The 22,277-nt window shown below is 45.1% G+C and overlaps 1 protein-coding gene across 1 annotated transcript in view; it reads right to left on the bottom strand.

Annotated features, from left to right (window-relative positions):
• Positions 1-22,277, bottom strand: part of COL7A1 (collagen type VII alpha 1 chain) — a 199,897-nt gene that overhangs the window by 73,116 nt on the left and 104,504 nt on the right. The window contains 6 exon segments of the mRNA XM_054976386.1: positions 1,549-1,593; positions 15,251-15,286; positions 17,877-17,936; positions 18,158-18,220; positions 18,545-18,598; positions 21,288-21,314. Coding sequence (XP_054832361.1) covers positions 1,549-1,593; positions 15,251-15,286; positions 17,877-17,936; positions 18,158-18,220; positions 18,545-18,598; positions 21,288-21,314 — 285 coding nt within the window.

The following is a 22,277-nucleotide window of genomic DNA, read 5'->3' as shown; positions in this document are numbered from 1 at the left end:
CAGGATTAGGCGAAAGCCTGCAAGTAAGCGAATCCCTTCTGTTACTACAAGCGCATGTGAGGAGTGGTGGGGTCTGAAGGTGAGAAGATTCGGATTTTTCCCCCTCGCAGAGTCTCAGAAGATTGGCGGTTCCCCCCCCCCCCTAAAATGGCAGCGAAAAAGCAGAGTCCTGCTCTTGGCAAGTCAGTCACGGCTGCCTTGCAGAGGGGCGAGACGCTCGAGGAACTGGTCAAAAGATCGGTCGTGGAAGCCATAAAACCCTTTGTTGACAAGCTGAATGAAACAGATCAAAGGGTGGTCTTAGTTGAGAGCGATGTGAAAGCCATTAAAGAAGCAGCGGGGGGGGCAGAGAAGTCTGCCCGGGAAAGTGCGTCACTTATAAGAGCAACGAACAGGGAGTTAAAGCTGGTGGAAAACCAGCTGATCGGACTGCAAGTGGAGCGAACACAGACCATTTTGCGTCTCCAGAATATTAAAGAGGAGGAAAATGAGGATTTGTGGGATCTCGCCTCGGAACTTTTAGCGACACCTGCGAGGGCAACTAAAGAAGAAGTGAAAAGCGCCATTTTAGGAGTCCGTCGGGCATCCTCAAAATATGCAATGAAGCGGCAGTTGCCTCGTGAGATTGTTATTGAGTTTTCATCTAGGAGGGTCCGGGACAGTATCCTATATAATTCATACAATGCGGAGTTAGACTTTCTGGGAAATAAAGTCAAGATATTGAAGGACATTCCATTTTTAGTTCGGAAGAGAAGATTTAAGTACAAGAAGTTGGCAGCTCTTTTGAGGGAACGGGACATAAAGTACAAATGGCTACTCCCGGAAGGAATCGGGTTTAGTTATAAAGATCAAGCTTACAAGATTAATTCGGAAGATCAGCTAAGGGATTTTGTGGATAAAAATCCAGAATTTGGGCCAGACACCAAGCAAAAAGAAGAGGAACCGAAGCCTGAAGGGAGGGGGGAGGCAACGAGCGCTGCGGCTGTAGCTGCTCAGAGAGAATTGCGCCCGAGGCCCAGGGGAGGGAAAAAGATTTAATTTGAATTGTAATTTGTATTTTGTATGATCAACCACTCCATCACTACTTTATAAAGCTATTTTTTTATTATGGCAGTATGAAGGGAAAGCATTGAAGTGTAGTGTTTAGTGTTTGTAGGTTACCTTCCCCTTTTTTCCACCCCTCCTTTCCCTTCTCTTTTTTCTCCCTTCTTTCCCTTCCCTTGTGCTATTGTAGTCTTTTGTAGTTACTGTTATTGTAGTTTTGTATGTTAGATATTGAAAAATAAAAAAACTTTCAAAAAAAAAGACATACATGTGAGAAAAAGGGCACCACAGAGCAAACATCACAAACAGAGCTTTCATATCACAATAAATGGGAAAGGAGGCAGTTGTCACATTTAGTCATCAAGTGCTGTTCATTAAAGAGAAGAGGCATCAGCTGATGTATATGCATGTGTGAAACAACCCTGACTCAATTAGCCTAAGAAGCTCTACAACAATCTGCCACCATCAGCATTATGTTAACAGCTACCTGCTCCAGTATCTTACCTTCTCTCCTGATGGTCCAACCTCACCAGGCTGTCCACGGTCTCCCTGACACAAAAAGAACAGATTTGTTAGCAGCATGAAATGATTCAAATGACTCATCAAGAGACAGGCATTTAAGTGCAGACTGAAAGGCTCATTAGAAGATGACCACAGGATTTCTGACCTCTACTACAATACTGTGTAGTTGGAATCATAACACCATAAGAAGGAAAAGTAGCCTTGAATATCAAATAACTAGCTTCCCAGAATGGATGACAGTGAATAGAAAAACACAATGACCACAATTGCCCAATACAAATAGGCAAGACATCTGCGTGACATGGACACCATTTAGCGCACAATCTCTGTCTACTGCAGAATTTGGTGTCAAATAGAAGTTCTTGAGGATTTCCTTCTTGAATTGCATGTCTGGAGCCCAGTGGTGGAAATGGACAAGAAAACAGAGTTGCGCTTACCGTAACTACTGTTCATTGACGTCTTCTGTGCAGACACACATGGGACTGCGCCTGCGCAGGCCTGCCGACCGGATTTTTCTTTCTAGCAAACGTCCACTAGGGGGCGCACGTCCGACCCAATGCGCATGCGCGGCCGTTTCCCGCCCGAGCGACATTGGGCGACGTCGCCCCCTTTCCCCTCAGTTTCTCCTTTGCCGCCGAATGCCTTCACATTATCTGGAAGAACACAGCGGGGTAGGAGGGAGGGTTGTGTGTCTGCACAGAAGACGTCAATGAACAGTAGTTACGGTAAGCGCAACTCTGTTTTCACTGTCCGTCTTCTGTGCAGCCCCACATGGGAGACTCACAAGCCACTTACCCAGGAGGCGGGCATGTGTTCTCACCGAAAAAGAGACTGAAGCACTGCTTGACCCACAGCAGCCTCTTTCCTTTCCCACACATCTAGTGCGTAATGTTTAGCGAACGTGTCAGAAGACGACCACGTTGCAGCCCTGCAGATGTCATGCAAGGGCACGCCCCTAAAGAAGGCCGCTGAAGCAGCCTGTGCTCTGGTGGAATGAGCTTTTAGTTCCAAGGGGCAAGGTAACTGAGCATGCGAGTAGCAGGCTCTAACAGCTTGAGTGACCCAACGTGAAATTGACTGGGCTGTAGCAGCCTTTCCCTTCCTGGGCCCATAATAGCACACAAACAGTTGTTTGGCACTCCTAAACTGTGATGTACGTTGGAGGTAAAATAAAATAGCCCTTCTCACATCCAAAGAATGTAAGGCCCTTTCAGAGTTATCAGAAGGGTCAGGAAAAAAGATAGGTAGGACAATGTCCTGTGAAGTGTGAAATTGCGTGGACACTTTGGGTCTAAAACGAAGGTCAGGTCTCAGCACCACCTTATTCTGATGGACCTTCAAAAAGGGAGGGTCCCACCTCAGTGCAGCCAGCTCGCTAACCCTACGGGCAGACGTAATGGCTATCAAAAAGGCCACCTTACAGAATAACCATTTCAAATCACAGGTGGCCAGTGGTTCAAAAGGTGATTTCATAAGCCCCGCCAATACTACTTGTAGTGACCATTGGGGAACAATTTCCTTGACCTGTGGAAACATATTGTACAACCCTTTCAAAAAAGACTTCGACAAACTGTGGGAGAACACCGTCTTCCCATCTATTTTAGGGTGGAAGGCTGAAATGGCAGCCAAATAAACTTTAACAGAGGAATTAGAGAGTCCCCCGTCCTTTAGGGACAGGAGGAACTAAAACACAGAAGACAACTGGCAATCCCAAACATTAACTGCGGTGTCAGCAGCCCAGGCCTCAAAACGCTTCCATTTAGCTGCGTATGACCTGCGAGTGGTGTCCCTACGGGCATTCAGCAAAATTTCAGCTACCCTGTCAGACATCCCCTCCGTCCCCGAATGTGCCAAGCAGTGAGGTTGAGTTTGGGTAGGTCGTGATACCAAACCCCTTTGTCGGACAGAAGGTCCGGGTTCAGTGAGAACCGATAATATGACCCCTGCGAAAGCTGCATGACATGTTGGAACCATGCTTGTCTGGGCCAGAAGGGGGCCACTAGAATTAAGTGCGGCCCATCCCTCTGGATTTTGCTGACGACCCGAGACAGCAGTGGGAACGGAGGGAAGGCATAAAACAGGTGCCCTGTCCAGCGTATCTGGAACGCGTCCCCTAGGGAGCGGTGACCTAGCCCTCCCCTGGAGCAGAATTGCGGGGCCTTCTTGTTGGCCTCTGCCGCAAAGAGGTCTACGTCTGGGAACCCCCAGTCCAAAAAGATGGCGTTCAGGTAACTGTCTGCTACGGTCCATTCGTAGCTGTCGAATCGCATCCGACTCAGCGTGTCCGCGATGACATTGGTGGTGCCGGGAATATGGACCGCCTGAATGAACACGCCTCTGTCCACGGCCCAGTTCCAGATCCGAACGGCCTCGTCGCAGAGGGCCTTGGATGTAGTGCCCCCTTGTTTGTTCAGGTAGAACATCGTGGTGCAATTGTCTGTGAGCACCTGAACTGCTTTCTGCTGCAGCGTGTCTGCGAAAGCGATAAGGGCATAACGGACCGCTCTCAATTCTAGCAGGTTAATGTGATCTTCCCGTTCCTGCTCTGACCAAACCCCATGCGCCCTAAGGGCTCCACACTGGGCTCCCCATCCTATCGTGGAGGCATCAGTCGAGATTGTGATCTCGGTTTGGACGGACCCAAATGCAACACCCCCAAGGAGGTTAGTGTCATCAAGCCACCATCGTAAGGCACGGATAATCCCTCTGGGGATGGAATATCGTTTATTCTGGGACTCGTGTTCAAAATCATGAACCGACAGGAACCACAGCTGGAGAGGTCGCATGTGCAACCGGGCCATAGGGGTGACAGCTGTAGAAGAGGCCATGAGGCCCAGCAGCCTCTGAATCGCTGTCACGGATTGGAACCTGCACTTGGAAAAAAGGTTCACCATCCTGCCAATTCTTTTTTTTTTTTTAACTATTTATTTTTCATTTTACAATTTACAATATTCATAAATACATATAACAATAATACAAGAAACAAACCTTGGAACGGTCAATAACAATAACAAAGCCAATGTAATAGACTACAAAAACAGTGCAAGGGGGAACAGTGAGGAGATATTCTCATAATATAGCTAAGAAGCTAAAAGTATTGATGTCAGCATTAGGCAGTTGATTAGTATTGTATAAGTAATTCAAAAAGGGCAACCATTGCGTAAAGAATGATGACTGATACTGTGGTTTATCAATAGAATGAAGGTGGTCTGCTATTTTTTCCATAATAAAAATATCCCATACTTTCTGAACCCACTGTTGTAGCTTCGGAAGCTTGTCTGATTTCCAGTGTGCTGCTAGAAGCATTTTTGCAGCAGCAAGTAACATAAATATTAAATTTTTCCGCACCTTTGGTATGACAGGGTCTTCCCAAAGACCCAGCAAAATTGATTCTGGAGTCATGAGCAGTTCATAATCTGTAATCTCCTTAATTTTCCTTGAAATTAAGTCCCAGAATGATTGGATCTTGGGGCAAGACCACCACAAATGGATATATTCACCAATTTGACCACACTTTTTCCAACAGAGCGGTGTTAAATTGGGATTAATTTGGTGTAGTAATTGAGGAGTCATGTACCATCTCGACAACAATTTAAAAGAAGACATTTTGATATTGATTGCGTTCGAATTTAGGGGCTTGCCAGACCATATTGTGGACCATTGCTCCTCTGTTAAGGGGGTACTGCAGTCCGTATTCCATTTCAATTGGTACCTTAATGAGGATTGATCATTCTGTGAGTTTAAATTAGAATAGATGCTAGCTATGAGGCCTTTACGATGAGGTTCTATTTTTTTTAATAAACGTTCAAAATCTGTAAACTCCCGTTTCCAGGAGTCGACAAATAATTGGCTGCCTATAAGGTGAGATAATTGTAAGTATTGATACCAAGGGACCACAACCTCTGTATCCCCTTCTATTTGCTCCTTAGTTAGGATGGCCCCATGTTTGGTGATGTCAATGATCCTAGATTTCTTAATTACCTTCCATTGCTGAAATGAAATTAAATCCTGACCTGGTGGAAACCACGATTGGTCCAGGAAGGATGATAGTGGTGACGGTGTAGGAGCTAGATAGTTTCTTACCCTGTCCCATACAGATATAGTAGATTTCAAAAATGGATTGGCAAGAGTTTGGGTAGGCCTGTGTTTAGGGTCTGTCCAAATTATATCCTTTATATCATGGGGAAGAAGATGTGCAGTTTCAGCATATGTCCAGTCTGAACTATCTGAGGAATGCAAAAGAAGCACTATGTTTGCTAGCTGTGCTGCCATATAATAACATTTTAGGTCTGGAATAGCCAAGCCACCCTTTTTGGTTGAACGTTTCATGGTTGAAAAATTAAGTCTAGGACGTTTATTAGCCCAAATAAATTTATTTATAAGAGTTTGCCACTTTTGGATATCTTGATCAGTGAGATTAATAGGCAGCATACGAAAATTAAATAAGAAAAGTGGTAAAATCATGGTTTTGACCAGTTGTATTCTTTCAGCCCAGGATAAAGTCAACTTGCTCCATTCTTTAAATTCACCTATAACTTTGAGTTCTAGGGTTTTAAAATTAGATTCCTTTACATTTGCTAGGTTGACAGGGATCGTGATTCCTAAATAGACCCAGTTCTTGCTGATCCATTGGTATTCATAATTGGAGGCTATCTGAGCTTGTGTGTCTGGGGATAAATTAATAGGATAAATTTCAGATTTAGATTTATTAATTTTAAGACCTGATAGTTGACCAAAGGTATGTAACTTGTCTTCCAAGGGAGGTAATGAAGCAGAAGGGTGAGAGATATACAGAACCATATCATCAGCAAAGAGAGAAATTTTATATTCATGACTTTTTATTCTAATGCCTTTGATCTCAGCTGATTGTCTTATGGATTCCGCCAGAGGTTCTATAGCAAGGGCGAACAGTAGTGGTGACAAGGGGCAGCCCTGCCTGGTCCCTCTTGTAAGTTTAATATCCTTTGAATTTATACCATTTATTTTTAACCGGGCCGTAGGGTTGGCATAAAGTAAGCTGATTGATCGTATAAAAGTTTGGCCAAAACCCATTTTTGACAGGAGTCTCAGAAGGTAATTAGTTTCCAAGCTGTCAAACGCTTTTTCTGCATCAAGTGACAACAAGAGAGCCTCCATTTGATAGGTAATGCAATGATTGATTATATTAAGAGATTTACGCACATTGTCTGCCATGTTTCTGTGTGGAATGAAGCCGGTTTGGTCAGGGTGAACGTAATGATTAATGATTTTGTTTAATCTGTTGGCCAATATAGCTGTAAAGATTTTAGCATCCTGATTCAGCAAAGAAATCGGACGATAGGATGATGGGAGGGTGACATCTTTACCTTTTTGGGGGATCACAATGACCGAGGCTTCATTCCATGACTGAGGGAAGATGCCCTGGGTAAGAATTGCATTGCAAGTCAGCCTGAGTGGTTCTGCTAAGCTATGTGTGAAGCTTTTATAAAATTCGGCAGGAAAACCGTCCCTGCCGGGAGTTTTGTTAAGTTTAAGCTTCTTGATAATCTCTGTGATTTCTTGGAGAGAAATGGGCGACTCCAAGAATTCCCTATGCGCTGGCGTAAGACTTTTTAGGGAGGTGCAGGATGCTAAGAAGTTGTCAATATCAGATATAAATGGGTTTGTGGTTCTATAGAGCTTAGAGTAGAAGTTGTAAAATACTTCCAACATTTCCCTGTTATTGGAAGTATAATCCTTATTGCCTTTTTTAATCAGATTAATTTGGTGGGCTGAGATCTTTTTTTTCACTTTCCAAGCAAGCAAGCGAAGTGTTCCAGGACCTCTGTGCCAAAATTTCTGTTTTAAGAAAAGTAAGTTCTTCTTGATTTTAGAGGACTCTAGAGATTCCAACTTCTTTCTTTCAAGCAGAAGTTGTTTGTAAACTTTTTTATTATTAAATTTTTTATGCTTAATTTCTAGTGCTTGGATTTTGCTTAAAATGTCCAATCTGAATTTCTCTCTTTCTTTCTTGTAGAAGGAGGCTACTGAGATGATTTTCCCTCTGACCACTGCCTTCATAGCATCCCAAATTGTTGCCTGGGAGACCTCCCCTGCAACGTTCTCTTTAAAATAATTTTCAAGTACTTTCTCTATTTCTTTATGTATAGATGGGTTTAATAAAAGAGATTTATTTAATAGCCAATGAGTTTCTTGTTTTATTTTATCATCTAAATTCAAGTGACTTTCCACCCAGGCATGATCTGACCAGATTTTACTCCCAATATTAGAAGAAATTAAATTTTGATAAAGTTTACTGGAGGCCAGAATAAAATCGATTCTGGTATGAACTTGATGCCGGGCTGAAAAATAAGTGAAATCTTTCTCTACTCCATGGTGAGCTCGCCAGACATCCTTAAAAGCAAATTTATCGAACAACATTTGTAGTTTCAGTTGACGTGGTATTTTCTTGCAACGTCTCCCATCCCTCTGGGACCGATCCAGATTTAAATCAGCTATACAATTAAAGTCCCCCCCCAATCAGAATCTCACCTTCAGCAAACATACATAGGTTGGAAAAGGTTTCATGCAAAAAATCAAGTTGCTTATCATTAGGCGCATAAATCGAAGCTAGGGTTACCCTTGTCCCCTCCAGGTTCCCTTTGATAAATATGAACCTTCCTCTAGGGTCCACTTCAGAGTCTACCCATTGAAATTTGATATTTTCCGAAAATACAATTGCAACCCCCCTTGCATTTGAGGAGCCAGGAGCTTGGAACTGCAAATTAAATCTATTAGATTTCAGTATCTGAGGCATTTCCTTTTTATAATGGGTCTCCTGTAAAAATAATATATCTGCATTCTGCTGTGCTAAAGCTGTGGAAACACGTTTGAGCTTAATGGGGTTATTTAAGCCTCTGCAGTTGAAAGTAACAATTTTAATTTTCCCTGTCATGACCTAACATTGTGAAGAGGCTAAGCTGATGCAGAGTACAAGTAATAAACTCAGACAAAAGAAATACAGCTGTAGAATGAAGAATTGCTTCTTCCTTTACCTTGCACGGCTTACCATAGGAAGCTAAGAATGACCAGACCTTCCAGGGGAAAACATTAACAGTACCAACTAACCCAAAACACCCCCCCACCAGTAACAACTTAGACATAACTAACCTAAACTATAGCTCCTTGAAACCAAAGAGCTAACCCCTCCAGAAGCACAGAAAGAAATTTCCTGTACTACTAATAGGGAGGAAAGAAATCTTTACCTCCCTATATCTGGAGGTCCCTAAGAAATTTGGGAACTAGAATGAAAAACAGGTAACTCCCACTCCCCCCCCCCGACCACAGATTGGCAAGAAAAAGATGAAATAGCTGGAGATGAAAGGGTGAAGGGCAGCGAGAGAAAGAAAGAAAAAAGATAAGGGTAGCGACAGAAGAGAACAGTCAGTTCTCAGACAAAAAAGAAACAAGCCAAAATTTCCCCCCTCTTTTCTTTCCCCCCCTCCCCCACCCCCCTTATTCCTTGCAAGCTCTTCGCATCAAAAGCCGAGTCAAACAGGAGACATTGGTGAACAATCTCTAGCTCAAGAAGATGATTTCGTGGGGATAGTGATCCATCTCTCTTGAGTGGGAAGGTTTTGAGCCGAGATGTTTTCTGCTGGGTTGACGATCAAGTCTTGGGTTGGCAAGTTCAAATCGGTGAGAAGTTTCAGGCCAGAGACTATATCCACTGCATGAAGAACTCTGCCTTGATGTGCAACCTGTAGCTTAGTCGATGACACCCACTTGTATCTGATATTTGCTTTAGTTAGCGTTGAGGTGACAGGCTTAAGCTCTTTCCTATGCAGCAGCGTTTCATTCGACAGGTCCTGGAAGACTTGTATTTTTTTCCCTTGAAAAGAAAATGTGCTTCTTTTCCTTGCTTCTTGAATGATTTTTTCTTTGGTACGGGAATCCAAAAAGCGGACAACAATGTCTCTGTTAGCATTTGCTCTCAGATTTCGAGGGGAACCCAGCCTGTAAGCAGACAATATGGTTGGTGCCACCCCCTTCTCCAACTGCAGCTCATGAGCAAGCCAGCCTGATAAGAACGCAGTTAAATCTGCTGTGCCTTCGTCTGACTCTGTAAATCCGCGGAATTTCAAATTATTGTATTTTATTTTATTCTCTAGATCCATGATTTTATTTTTCAGCCAGTATTCATTTGCTTGCATTATGCGCGCGTCTTTTTGCAAAGACAGGCTGAGGTCTAACGCTGAGTCAGCTGTTTTAGTAACTTGCTGAAGAGTTTCATTAATGAGGGTTAGCTGCTCATTCATAGGCTTAAGCAACTTTTCCATCCGATTAGCAAATTTCTCCTCAAGTTGATCTAGTTTAAGATTAATATGAGCTTCCAGTACCTGGATTTCTTTGTAATCTGCCTTCTGACTGGCAGGGGCAGCAGCCATCTTGGTTGCAGCATGCAGCTCCATCTCAGCCCCGTTCTTTGATTCAGATGGTGAGAAAAAGGTTTTAACCGTTTGTACGGTCAATTCTGAAGTCTTATTTTTATTACCTCCTGTTTTGCCCATGATTTGTTATGAAGAGCTCGGGTTAAAAGCTGATTAAATCAGTCGGGAGGGAGTTTGAGTCAGGAGCCTGAACTTCACGCGTCTGGCATGCACGCTCACGACGCCCCGCCCCCTGCCAATTCTTAATGCACGCTCCCTGGGCAGAAAACCTCTGTTTACAGCACCATCCAGTTCCATACCGATAAACAGTATTCTTCTGGATGGGGTAAGGTTAGACTTTTGCAAATTAACCAAAAGCCCTAACCGGGAGCAGGTGAGCATCACTGTACTAATCTGGGCCATGAGTGCATCAGCAGAGGGAGCTGCTAGAAGCCAATCGTCAAGGTAGGGATAGATGGTACAACCCCGTTCCCTCAAATAAGCCACTACCACAGCCATACACTTAGAAAAAACCCGTGGGGCTGTTGAGAGACCAAAAGGAAGCACTCGGTAATGGTAGGCCTTATTGTTACATAGAAACCTAAGGTACTTCCAATGATTAGGATGGATGGCAATATGAAAATATGCATCCTTGAGGTCCAGAACAGCGAACCACATGTCCTCGGGCATTAACTGGAGGACCGTGTTCAAGGTAAGCATCCTGAACCTCTTGACGAGAACGAATTTATTCAGTTCCCGTAGGTCTAAGATGGGTCGTACCCCTCCATCCTTCTTGTCTACCAGGAACATCCTGGAGTAAAAGCCTAAAGGGGGGTCCTGAGGGAGCACCTCCTGCACAGCCCCCTTTTCTAGCAATGCTACAACCTCAGCCTGTAAGTTATGAGAAGAGGATTGCATTGAGCGGTCAGGAAGAGACAACACTGGGTAAACATCAAACTGAATTTTATATCCAACATTAACGATGTTAAGAACCCAACTATCGGATGTAATTTCTGCCCATGCAGAGGCAAACTGAACCATCTGTTCCCAAACACGACAGACTGTTCGAATTCTAGTCAGAACTGCTTTGGCTGCGTTGCTGACTCTTTGGCATCGTGGGCTTGGGGACCGCGACGAGGGCGGTAGTTAGGCCTCCGGCGTTGGTAGGAACTTGCAGGCTGTTGGAATTGCCTGTACGACCCATAACGAGGATACGGCTGGTATCGTTGTTGCCGACCACGATAGCCCTGTGAAGGGCGATACTGGAACCGATTTTCGGTGGATGGTCTGGTCGGGAGAATGCCGTAGGAACGGGCTGTCAGCCGATCTTTGCGTTTCTGGGAGAGGTAGTCATCCGTCTTGGATGAGAACAGGGATTGACCCTCAAAGGGCAGATTCTCAACCTTATTACGTGTCTCGACCGGCAACGCAGTCGTGCGGAGCCACGAGTGTCTGCGGAGGACGACGGAGGAAGCTAGCGCCCTCGCAGAGGTATCAACCGTGTCACGGCCCGCGTTTATTTGTTGCCGAGACAGCCGCAGGGCTTCATCAAGGATCACCTTTGCCAACACCCTCTGGTCTGCCGGCAGTTTCTCCATGAAGGCCGCCATACGGTTCCAAAGGAATATTTGGTACGCCCCCATGATGGCCGAGTAGTTAGAGATTTTCAGCATCAGGGCAGCGGAGGAATACAACTTCTTGCCCAGGGAATCCAGCTTCCTACTCTCCTTGTCAATGGGCACCGCATAAGACCCCTGGCGTTGGCGGGTCTGCATTTCCTCCGTAATGAGGGAAGAAGGAGGCGGATGTGCAAAGAGGTACGCACAAACGTCATCTCGCGTCTTGTACAGGGCCTCCAGCTTGCGGGACGTAGGGTACACTGAGGCCGGCTTCTCACAGATGTCGTGAATGATTTCCACCAAGCCCTCGGTGAACGGGAACGCGATAGTTGGAGGGTTACCGGACTGGACATATTGTAGAATCTTGTCCTTTGGCTTAGGATCCACAGCCGATATCTCGATGTCGAGAGAACGGGCCATTCTGACCATCTGCTCAGAATAGAGCCGGTAGTCCTCAGAGGGTGACACACGACCAGTCCCAATAATGATGTCATCTGGCGAGGGGTCAGATGGTGGGCTGGGACTCGGGCACTGATAAGGCTCCGCACGTTGGTAAGGTGAGACGCGCCTGGGAGAACCATAGTGGGAGAACTCACTACGAGTGTCACCCCAATACTCCCTTCCAAATGATGGAGAGCTGGCATACAGGGAGCCCTCTCTGTCATAGCCACTCCGAGGGAGGCGATAAGGTCGGTCCTCCCTTCCCATATAATCATCGGCATGCCACGTCTCGGCAGCCCGAGTCGGAGCGTCAGGCAGGTCACCATCGTTATCAGTGGAGTGGTGTAACGGAGGTGATAGGTGTGGCGACGGGGTCGAGGGCTTCTCCCAGAGGACCTCATCCGTCTGAACCGACGTCGACTGCTGGTGCTTAGATTTTTTCTTCGACCTCTTTCCGCCCTTGGAGGCTGAAGTCGGATCGGAGCTTCGGTTCCGATCAATCGGAGCCGGTGACATAGACAACGGATCCGAAACCTTCGGATCCGATCGAGGGCCTGCCTTCGGAACACGACCAGTGCGAACCGATTCAGCGGGCTTCGGAGTCGACGCCGTCGGAGTCGGAGTCGGATCCGATGGCTTGGGAACCGACCCAGCCGAAATGTTCGGAGCTGACGAAGTCCTCGGCACCTTCGGAGCCGATGTGGCGGTTGGTTCCGACCTCGATGGGGACCTGGAACGGCGCCGCTTCCGAGTCGGATCCGACTGCGGAGTGGAGTGCTTGCGACCCGACGCGGAACTCGCAGCCTCCTTCGGATCCGGGGTCGAGTGTTGGGCTTGTCGGCGATCCGGCGAGCAGCAACGCGAAGTGGAAGCGGCTCTTCGGACAGATTCCGTCTCAGGGGGGGTGTCAACCGTCCCACCAGCCAGTGGCGGCCCCCCCGGGGTACCCGGGGCCCCCAACGCCCGCATCGCCCGTCTCCACAGCAGGGCGTTCAGCCTATTCGCCCTCTCAGCCCTCGCCTTCGGGGTGAACCGTTGGCAGTGCTCACATTTCCCGACGATGTGCCCTTCGCCCAGGCACTCGAGGCACACGGAGTGACCGTCCGTCCTCGTCATCTTTGTGGAGCAGGTGGAACAGCGCTTAAAAAGCGACTTCTCAGACATCTTCACGATCAGAAAAAGTTTCCTCAGAAAAAGTTTCCTCAGAAAAGCGGACAGCTAGATCTTCACCGGCAAATGTCGCTCGGGCGGGAAACGCCCGCGCATGCGCATTGGGTCGGACGTGCGCCCCCTAGTGGACGTTTGCTAGAAAGAAAAATCCGGTCGGCAGGCCTGCGCAGGCGCAGTCCCATGTGGGGCTGCACAGAAGACGGACAGTGAACAGTTGGATTTAGTGCTAGCAAACCAGTGTGGTCTTATAATAGCTGACTTATGGCAACCTATGCTGGGGTTTTTAAGGCAAGAAACTAACAGAGGTGGTTTGCCATTGCCTGCCTCTGTATAGCAACCTTGGTCTTCTTTAGAGGTCTCCCATCCAATTATTAACCAAAGTCGACCCTGCTTAGCTTCTGAGATCTGATGAGATGGGGCTTGCCAGGGCTATTCAGGGCAGGGTGACAAACCATTATGGAGTACTAGAAAAACTATTTCACCCTCATTTGTCAGTAAGATTTGAGTCCCAATATGCCATCAGAGGAGTTTTGGAAAAGAAACAGCCACATTTATCAACTAGCAGAATCTACCTGTATCTACTGAAACTTCAGAAAGCAAAATACACCAGACTTGTGCAACTGGAGGAAACTAAGAAAAGTAAAACACGTTTCAGCAGTGACTGGAAATAAGGCCTTTCCCACACGGTCATTTTGCAGCAGTTCAGATTCCATTCTGCTTCCCATGATCTCCAGAGTTCCACATGTACAAGGGAGTCATAGGACGCAGAATCAAATTTTGTCCATCTTTCCCTTGGGTTTTCTCCCTTCAGACATACTGTGACTTTCTTTTGAAGCTACTGCTGAGTCGCTGCTGGCACGTCTTATGTCTGTGCAGAATTCTTAGTCTCCTACTGCCTCCACCCACCTTTTCCTTTCCTTGGGCACTGACTGGTTGGCTGCCTGCCAGTAGCCGCTTCCACTCTCCTCAGCTGTCTGAACTCCTTTTCTGACATTTTTCTAATTAAAAAAAAAGAGTTGGAATGCTGTGACTTCATTTCTCGAAGCGCTCCCCCTTTATTTTTTGTGTGAGGGAAGGATTATAAGGCTGCATTCTCATCTCTCAAATGGCTGTGGAAAACCCTCCCCTCCCTCTCTCCAGTTCTGCACACACATCTTTAATTTTTTTTCCTCTTTGGCATTAGAAGAAGCCTGAAACAAGCCCCTAGCAACTGAGCATCCATCCCATTTTTTAATTAGAGGAGAGTTGCAATGCTGTGAGACATTTGTGCATTCTACTCCTTTAAACACAATGTCCATCCTGTTCCCTGATAGCAATCCACCTTCCTCACTGATCACTTATTGGATTTTCTTTTTATTTTCTTTATTTACAACTGGGGCTCATGTTCATGGTGATTTGGAAATGGAGGTTGGGGAATTGTCTCAAGAATCCACTGTTCCAATCCCAGAACACAGTCATGTGATGTGAGGAGGCCAATGAGAACACTGTTTTCATTGGGTAGCAGCATTTTAACATTTTGCTCTGATAGAGAGGTGCCATTTTGCATCAAGCAGACAATTAAAACCACACCAGATCAATCTGCTAGAAGCTAGTGGAACAAGCACAGAAAGTACTTTGGAGGTTTCCTCCCAGAACTCCACCACCAATTGCCTCTCCAGAATTTGAAAAAAAGGGGGGGGGGGCATGGAACTGCCCAATCAGTAAATACAGAGATAGGGAGACGCGCGGGGGGGGGGGGGGGGGTGTCCAACATTGCAACGTCATGAAGCATGCACTGAAATAAAATTTAAAAAAACATCAGCTCCAGCCTCCATAAATAGCAACTTGAAACAGACACATCTCAACTCATCTGCCAACACCAAATCGTCTTGGGGTCATGTTGTGCAGAAAGCCAGGAGCCTAAGCTGATTCAGCGCCAACTGACATGAGTACTCAGTAACATCATCTTAAAGTATGCCATGTGGAAAAGCACTTAAATGCAGGAATTCTGATTTCTAGGGTGGAATCCTAATTTTTAGGCTTCACCGTAGTAGGGCACGTCACATCTGAAGCTTCATTAGTACCCACCTTGCTTCCTTGTTCACCTTGAGGTCCTCTAGGGCCCTAAAGACAATAGTAAGAACATTTTCATTTCAGTGAAGAGTTTGCTGAGGTTGCCGTAACATTTATCAACCAAATTTGGATCACTTCTCTGGACAATCACCAAGGGTAGAACAATAAGCAAGCAAGTCAAGATTATGGACATAATTAGTGGTGCAATTAGAAATGGTAAGGAATGTGTACATTACAGTGTATTAAATGAACAAAGAACACTGTGTGAAACAGAATGTCAGTCTTGTGAAGGTTCCTTCTGCTCAGACAGATTAGAACTTCTGAAGATGGAATCCCTTCCATCCCCTGGCTGCAGACCACAGAAGCTTCTAATTTCAACTGAGGGGTTCATTTTGCATTTTTAAAGAACTACTGCTGATTGAAAGAATCCAAATGAGTACAGAAAAAAGGAGCTGAACCAGAGGGGGCTGGAATGAAGGTGAAAGAGAGTTTCAAGGCCTCTGCCAAGAGACTGGGACTTCTTTTACTATAGAGGAGCAGCTAGAATGGAAACGTTTCTGTTTCTTCTTTCTTTTCTCTTCCCCTTCAGTTTTGCATTTGGTTTGAAGGAATATTGAGATTCAGGGCCCTTGGAATGCTTACAGGTTGTCTTGAACTTATGAAGCTGTCTTATACTCAAAAAGTCCATTGGTTTACCAAGGTCAGTGTTGTGTACTCTGAATGGCAGTAGCTCTCCAGGGAAAAGATCTTTCACCTACTACCTGATCCTTATAACTGGAGATGCCAGCAAGCGTACATAGCTTTTTCTGCTCATACAAAGGTACAGATCCCAGTACCTTGATATTGACTACAGAGATAGGTATAGATTGACAGTGCCTTGTTGCAACCAAAGATGGAGATATAGCCACTACAGTCAGAGCCTCTGCTCCAATGGTACTAAAGGCTGGTGCTCCATTTGTGCCAGTGTCAACAGCTTGATCAGGGACGATTTGAAAATGGTAGATCCAGTCCATCGGAATGGCTTACTAGAGTGAGCGTGGAGGGAGCCTCCATATTCTGCATTCAGCAAAGTGTCTAAAATAGGTTTATTGCTAAGGGCATTCAGTGGAAGTTGAAAGGTTATGGCAGATTTGGTTGTGTTTTTAATTTGCATGTTGTTTTTATTTTGTTGATAGACTGTTACATTGGTTTTAATATTGTGAGGGTCCACCTTCTCAGGCACTGCTGGCCAACCCTTTGCCATTGTGCTAGGGCACCTTGGGGGGCAGTCTCCTCAGGTCTCATAATGGCAAGATGAGGGGGTTGCATCCTTGCTCTTCCTGAGACATCTGCTCTCTCAGCCACAAAGCAACATCCACCATTCCTGCCTGTTTGCTGCTGTTGGGCCAGACAAGGTTGGCTTTTGGGTTTCCACCCTGGCTGCTTGCTTCCCCAGCTGGGTCAGGAGTGGGGCTTGTTTCTGGATGGTGCTATAGCTGGCTGATGACATCTTTCCAGGGTCCTGTGGCGGAGGTTCCTCCAACCCCAGGTAAGGTCAGCTGACCACACCTCTTTCAGTGGCTCTTTTGGCCCCTGGGCCATCTACCTCAACTCCAGTAGCAGTTGCCTCCTTCCCCTACTCTGAGGGAGGCTGGACTACATCCAGAGAGGGTGCCAGCCTCGAACATATATGTTGGTTTGTCAGCTATTTTTAGTCTAATGTTATAAAGCAGGATTATAAGTACTGTAAATAGCCAGTTTGAGCATTCCTCCCATTAGATGACACAAGGCTCATATACTCTGTGCCTCCTTATCTGTTTGGTTAATTAACCACATACAGGAATGAGATAGAGGCACAGTAATCAAAGAAGTTTGCCTCTTCAAACAGTAGTGCCATACGCAGCCTCAGAAAAACCCATAGAAAGAAAAAATAAAGACAATGTCCAGAAGGAAAAAGACTAAACTGTTATGGATTACTTTGCATAAAGCTGAGAGAAAAAGAAAGAGAAAAAAGCTAAAACAGCTAAAGTAATTATCTTGGGGTGTAAATGTGGAGATTCTAACAGTGTAGCCGTCCGAAGAAAATGAGTGAGAAGGCACTTGGTCCCTCCTCTTGGAGCAGGCTTCGTGGCATGATCCCTTTGAAAAGGTGATTTGAATACCAAATTTTAGTGGTTAGAAATTTCCCAAGCTGCTCCGCACTTGTGTAAACCCCATATGTGGGACTGCACAGACAACATGAACAGGGACTTGCCATTTGTCCAAACTCTCAAAGCAGTCATGTATCTTCAGGTAGACTGGGATCAAAACAACCATAAGACATTATTCTTTGGCTTATCTCCAGACCTTATTTTTCAATTCTGAGCCTAGAAGGCAAGAGGGAGTCTCTTCCTGTGAGAGGGAGATTGTGAACCGTTTGGTTGCTCTGAATGAGTGGCTAGAAAGTGGCAGGGAAATCTCACATAGCAGGGAATGTGCAGCTGCACCTGCTGACAGCCCTTGGAGTGATCTTTCTCTTTGCAATTGTCTGGCTGGTTTAAAGACTCCAGATGCTGGACCAAACAGCTTAGACTGAATGTTTCATTTCTTTAATAAACAAGCAAAAGAACTGGCTTGGATTTCATAGACTCTGTCATCTCTCATTAGGACAAGAAACACTCACCCGATCTCCTGGGTCTCCTGGGCGGCCAGGTGGTCCAGGAAAACCTTCTTCTCCATCCCCCTATGGGCACACAGCAAATCAGAAGACACCCACAAGAAGCAAAGTCCCAGATGCAAAAACCCTGGAGTAAGCTGCAGGATATAGAGCTTCAACCACTACCTATGGCCCAAACTCATTTGTGTCAGCATAACCTTGGTTCAGAGATCCATGGAATTCTTTTGTAGAAAAGAAGCAGAACAGCAAGCTCTCACTCGACTTCCATACGCAAACTCTTTTCTTACCTTGTCTCCCTTCTGTCCTGGAAGCCCAGGAGGTCCTCTGGGTCCAGGATCACCAGGTACACCCTGGAGAGTAAAATACAGATAATGCACCAGATTTAGACTAATTACAACTTTTTAGCATTTGCATCATATGTGGCATGTTTTCAAGTTTTACAAAATCTAAATTAACACTCTGCCTCTTCTACACTAATTTTATAATATTTGACAACTGTTACCATTTGCTAATTGGTCAGTATTCCCAGGTATTAACCTTGCCTCTCTCTGTTTCTCATCCATCCCACGTTTCTCAGGTAGTGCCATGCCCTCATTTAGAGCCAGTGCCTTTGCCTATACACTCTTATTGCATCTGCAATCCTCCTAGCCAAAGCATGGTAAAAATGTACTCACTGGGATACCTGGTTCTCCTCTGAGTACTACTCCATCACCATTTCCCGGAGGGCCCTAGAAAGACAACCAAAGTTAGTTCCAAACCTCTATGAAATCCCAACCAAAACTTTTACACAGTACAACATACTTTAGAAGCAGAAAACATGTTCTACAAACCACTGGAAAGAACTGACATCGTTGCTGTTATCAAGGATAGAACAACAGAGAGAGTAGCGAGCTTGGAGGCTTGCCCAGGGTAACAAGAACATGGGGTACTGGGAGGACAAAATTCTAGGGATCTGGTCATGCAGCAAACTGTTGCTTGTATGGAGTTATAAATTCTGCAAATGAGGAGACAAGGTGGAAATACTGCTGCATACTCCTTCACATCAAGAGTAGTTCAGGAATGGAACTGGCTGCCGAAGGATGTGGAAGGTTCCCCCTCATTGGCATCTTCAAGGAGTGGTTGGACAAATACTTGTCAGGATGCTTTAGGTTGTTCTTGCATTGGGCAGGAGACTGGACTAGATGGTCTGTAAGGTCTCTTTCAACTCTATGATTCCTTACTCACTCTTGCTCTCAGCTTGTCACAGTACCAATTCAGAGTTTCTGGATGAAACTGATTATTCTCCAGATGCTTTTCATTACCGTTTCTATCCAGGTTATGAAACTGCCTTGATGACGGAGTAGCTGACATGGGGAGTGCATTCCTATTGATGTATTCAGATTTTTGATACCATTGATACATTGAGATGACTGGCCCACGTGGAACTGTTTTGCAGTGACTATGGTCCTACCGGTTCAAAGATCTCAGAAAATGATGTAGTGAGGCTACTTCTCTGTCCTTTGACCTATGACATACTGCAGGATTTCATCTTGCCTCCCATGCTTGTTAACAGCTATATAAAACCAGCAGGAGAGGACAGCCTGAGACTGGAAATACAGAGTCATCAGTACACTCATGACACATAGTTCTATCCTTTCCATTTGAATGCAGGGAGACAGTAGAAGCACTAAACCAGGTTCCGTAGATGGTGACGGACTCTCTGGAACTTAATGCAAACAAGATGGTGTAAAGCACAACCAGGAACAGAATTACAGTCTGCTCTGGCTGGGGTAGCACTCCCTGTGAAAGAACAGGACTGCAGCTCAGCAGTGCTCCTACTGCCTGAGAATCAGATAGCAGAGGTAGCCAAGTCAGCTTTTTTGCGCTTAGGTAGGTTTACAAGCTGTGGTCATTCCTGGAGGTGGAGAACCTGGCTCCAGCTATATAAGTCTTTGTAATATTGTGATTAAACTACTGTCTACTATGCTTTATGTAGGGCTGCCTTTGAACAGTTACGACTGATACAAAATGAAGAAGCCAGGGTTTTATTTATTCACTAGAATATTTTTACCCTGCTTTTCTCCCCTAAGTGTGGACAAAGTGGCATACAAACTGGAGAGCCAGTTTGGTGTAGTGGTTAACAGCACGGGACTTTAATCTGGAGAGCTGGGTTTGATTCCCCAGTCCTCCACTTGAAGCCAGCTGGGTGACCTTTGGTCAGTCACAGCTTCTAGAAGCTCTCTCAGCCCCACCCACCTCACAGGGTATTTTGTTATGGGAATAATAATAACATACTTTGTAAACTGCTCTGAGTGGGCATTAAATTGTCCTGAAGGGCAGTATATAAATCAAATGTTGTTGTTGTTTATTTATCATCATTATCATTATCATTATAGTACAAGAAAGTGCCAGGCCTTGAATGCATACATAAATAAATACATAACAAAAACAGCCAGAAATTGCCACTGGGATCATCTCTCTCTTATAGCACAGTGACTGTACTGGCTTCAAGTTCGTTTTCTGGGCCCAATTCAGAGTACTGGTGTTGATCTTTAAAGTTCTGAATGGCCTTGGAGTAGGGTATCTGAAGAACCACCTACACTCAATATAAACCTGTGGTGCAAAATCTTCCAGGACCAGCCTTCTCTAAAGTGCTCCTTCTACAAGAGCTGACACTGAGGAGGTCTCAAGAGAGAGGGTCTTCTCCACTGTGACCCCTAGGCTCTGGAACTTCCTTCCCCAGGAGATCTCGGTGGCCCCCTCACTGACAGCCATCCAGAAACTGGGAGTAAAGAGCCATCAAGTTGCAGCCAACTTATGGTGACCCCCCTCAAAGGGCTTTCAAAGCCAGAGACATTCAGAAGTGGTTTGCCATTGCCTGTCTCTTTGTAGCAACCCTGGCCTTCTGTTAGTCTTCTACCCAAGTACTAACCAGGGATGACTCTGCTAAGCTTCTCAGATCTGACAAGATTAGACTAGACTGGGCCATCCAGGTCAGGGCTTCCAGAAATCAGTCAAGACAATTATTTCTGTGAGGATAAAGCCTTTACTTCAAATTTTGGGTTGATTTATGCTGTTTTAAGCTTTTAATTTCAAGTTTTGATGGGGGGTTAAGTATGTTTTGGATTCTTGATCCTTGGTACTGTTTTCTTACTTCATAACTGATCTAGCTTAATGTGATTATTTATTGGTTTATTATTATTAATTTATTGCAAACTGTCCTGAGTATTTTTAAAGTAGATGGGCAGGGTGTGTTTTATAAATAAATATATTCTCACTGGCAGATCTAATTTGGCTATTAACGTGCTGGGAATCATAAGGATTCTCTCTCAGCAAAACAAGGATTCAGATTTCTTTCAGACCTACAGACTCTTCTTTGAGGTTGCAGTGTGCCATGAGCAAGGGGAAAGCAGATAGGGAAAAAGAAGGATCACTTACTCGTTCACCTCGGTCGCCCTTATCTCCCTGCAAAAAGAAATACTTGCATGTCAGTAAACATTTTACACACCACATCTTGGTGCCCTTCCCACCTAAACACAGAAAGTACAATAGGCATTTATAGGACTGTGGTACATGAACAACACAAATGAGGATACAGTTGAGCCAAATAATATTAAATAACTTTAGGGATCAATTCTATGTACATGTCCAAGTAAGATATAGCTAACATGCATAAGATAAGAAATACCGGGTTATATATTCAGGGTATACTTGTATAGTCCACCTAAAACACACACACAATATAAGACATATGGTCCAAGAATTTTTAAAGGTCACAGAATCCAGAGGCACTTCTCAGATTGCTTTTTTGATACTCCTAAATACGTTGCTGCTTGGATTGATTGCCCTGTCAGCATCTTGCATATATGGATGATAACATGGACATTACGAAAAGCAGCAAATGAAGAAAGGGTGGGGACGGGGACATGCAGGACTGATAAATGTGCCACAGAAGGTACAGCAATACAAAGAGGTAGGGGAACTAGCAGGAAGATCTGTAGCATAAAAATGAGACCTGTTATTGTATAAGGAATATGAATGAATTTGGGGCAGGTGTCAGACAATAGCTTGCTAAAAGTTGCAATCCAGACTACCTCTTGCAATGAGACAAGAATCCATTGATTTCAAAAGATTTACTGAATATAAACAACCATTATAGTCCACTATCCAAGATACTAAGATCTTGGCTGATACACTAGTATTGTTACGAATGACAGGCAAAGGCTAAGGTACAGAATAGCAAATCCCTGCAGGCCCCATCCTCCCCCACAGTTCTCAAAACAATCGGCCTGAGGCTGAGAAAATGAAAGCTTCCCAAGAGTGGAGAGGTTGTAGTCATAACATTCCATGTCTCTAAGTTATCTTCTACTGAACTGCTTGCCACCTGCAAAAGAAGCACTTAAAACACTGACAGGATTAAAATGGAGT

Source organism: Eublepharis macularius, chromosome 4, assembly GCF_028583425.1.
Source record: "Eublepharis macularius isolate TG4126 chromosome 4, MPM_Emac_v1.0, whole genome shotgun sequence".
In the NCBI taxonomy this organism is placed as follows: domain Eukaryota; kingdom Metazoa; phylum Chordata; class Lepidosauria; order Squamata; family Eublepharidae; genus Eublepharis; species Eublepharis macularius.
The sequence above is the reverse complement of the archived record's forward strand: the minus strand, read 5'-3'. Positions and strand labels throughout refer to the sequence as shown.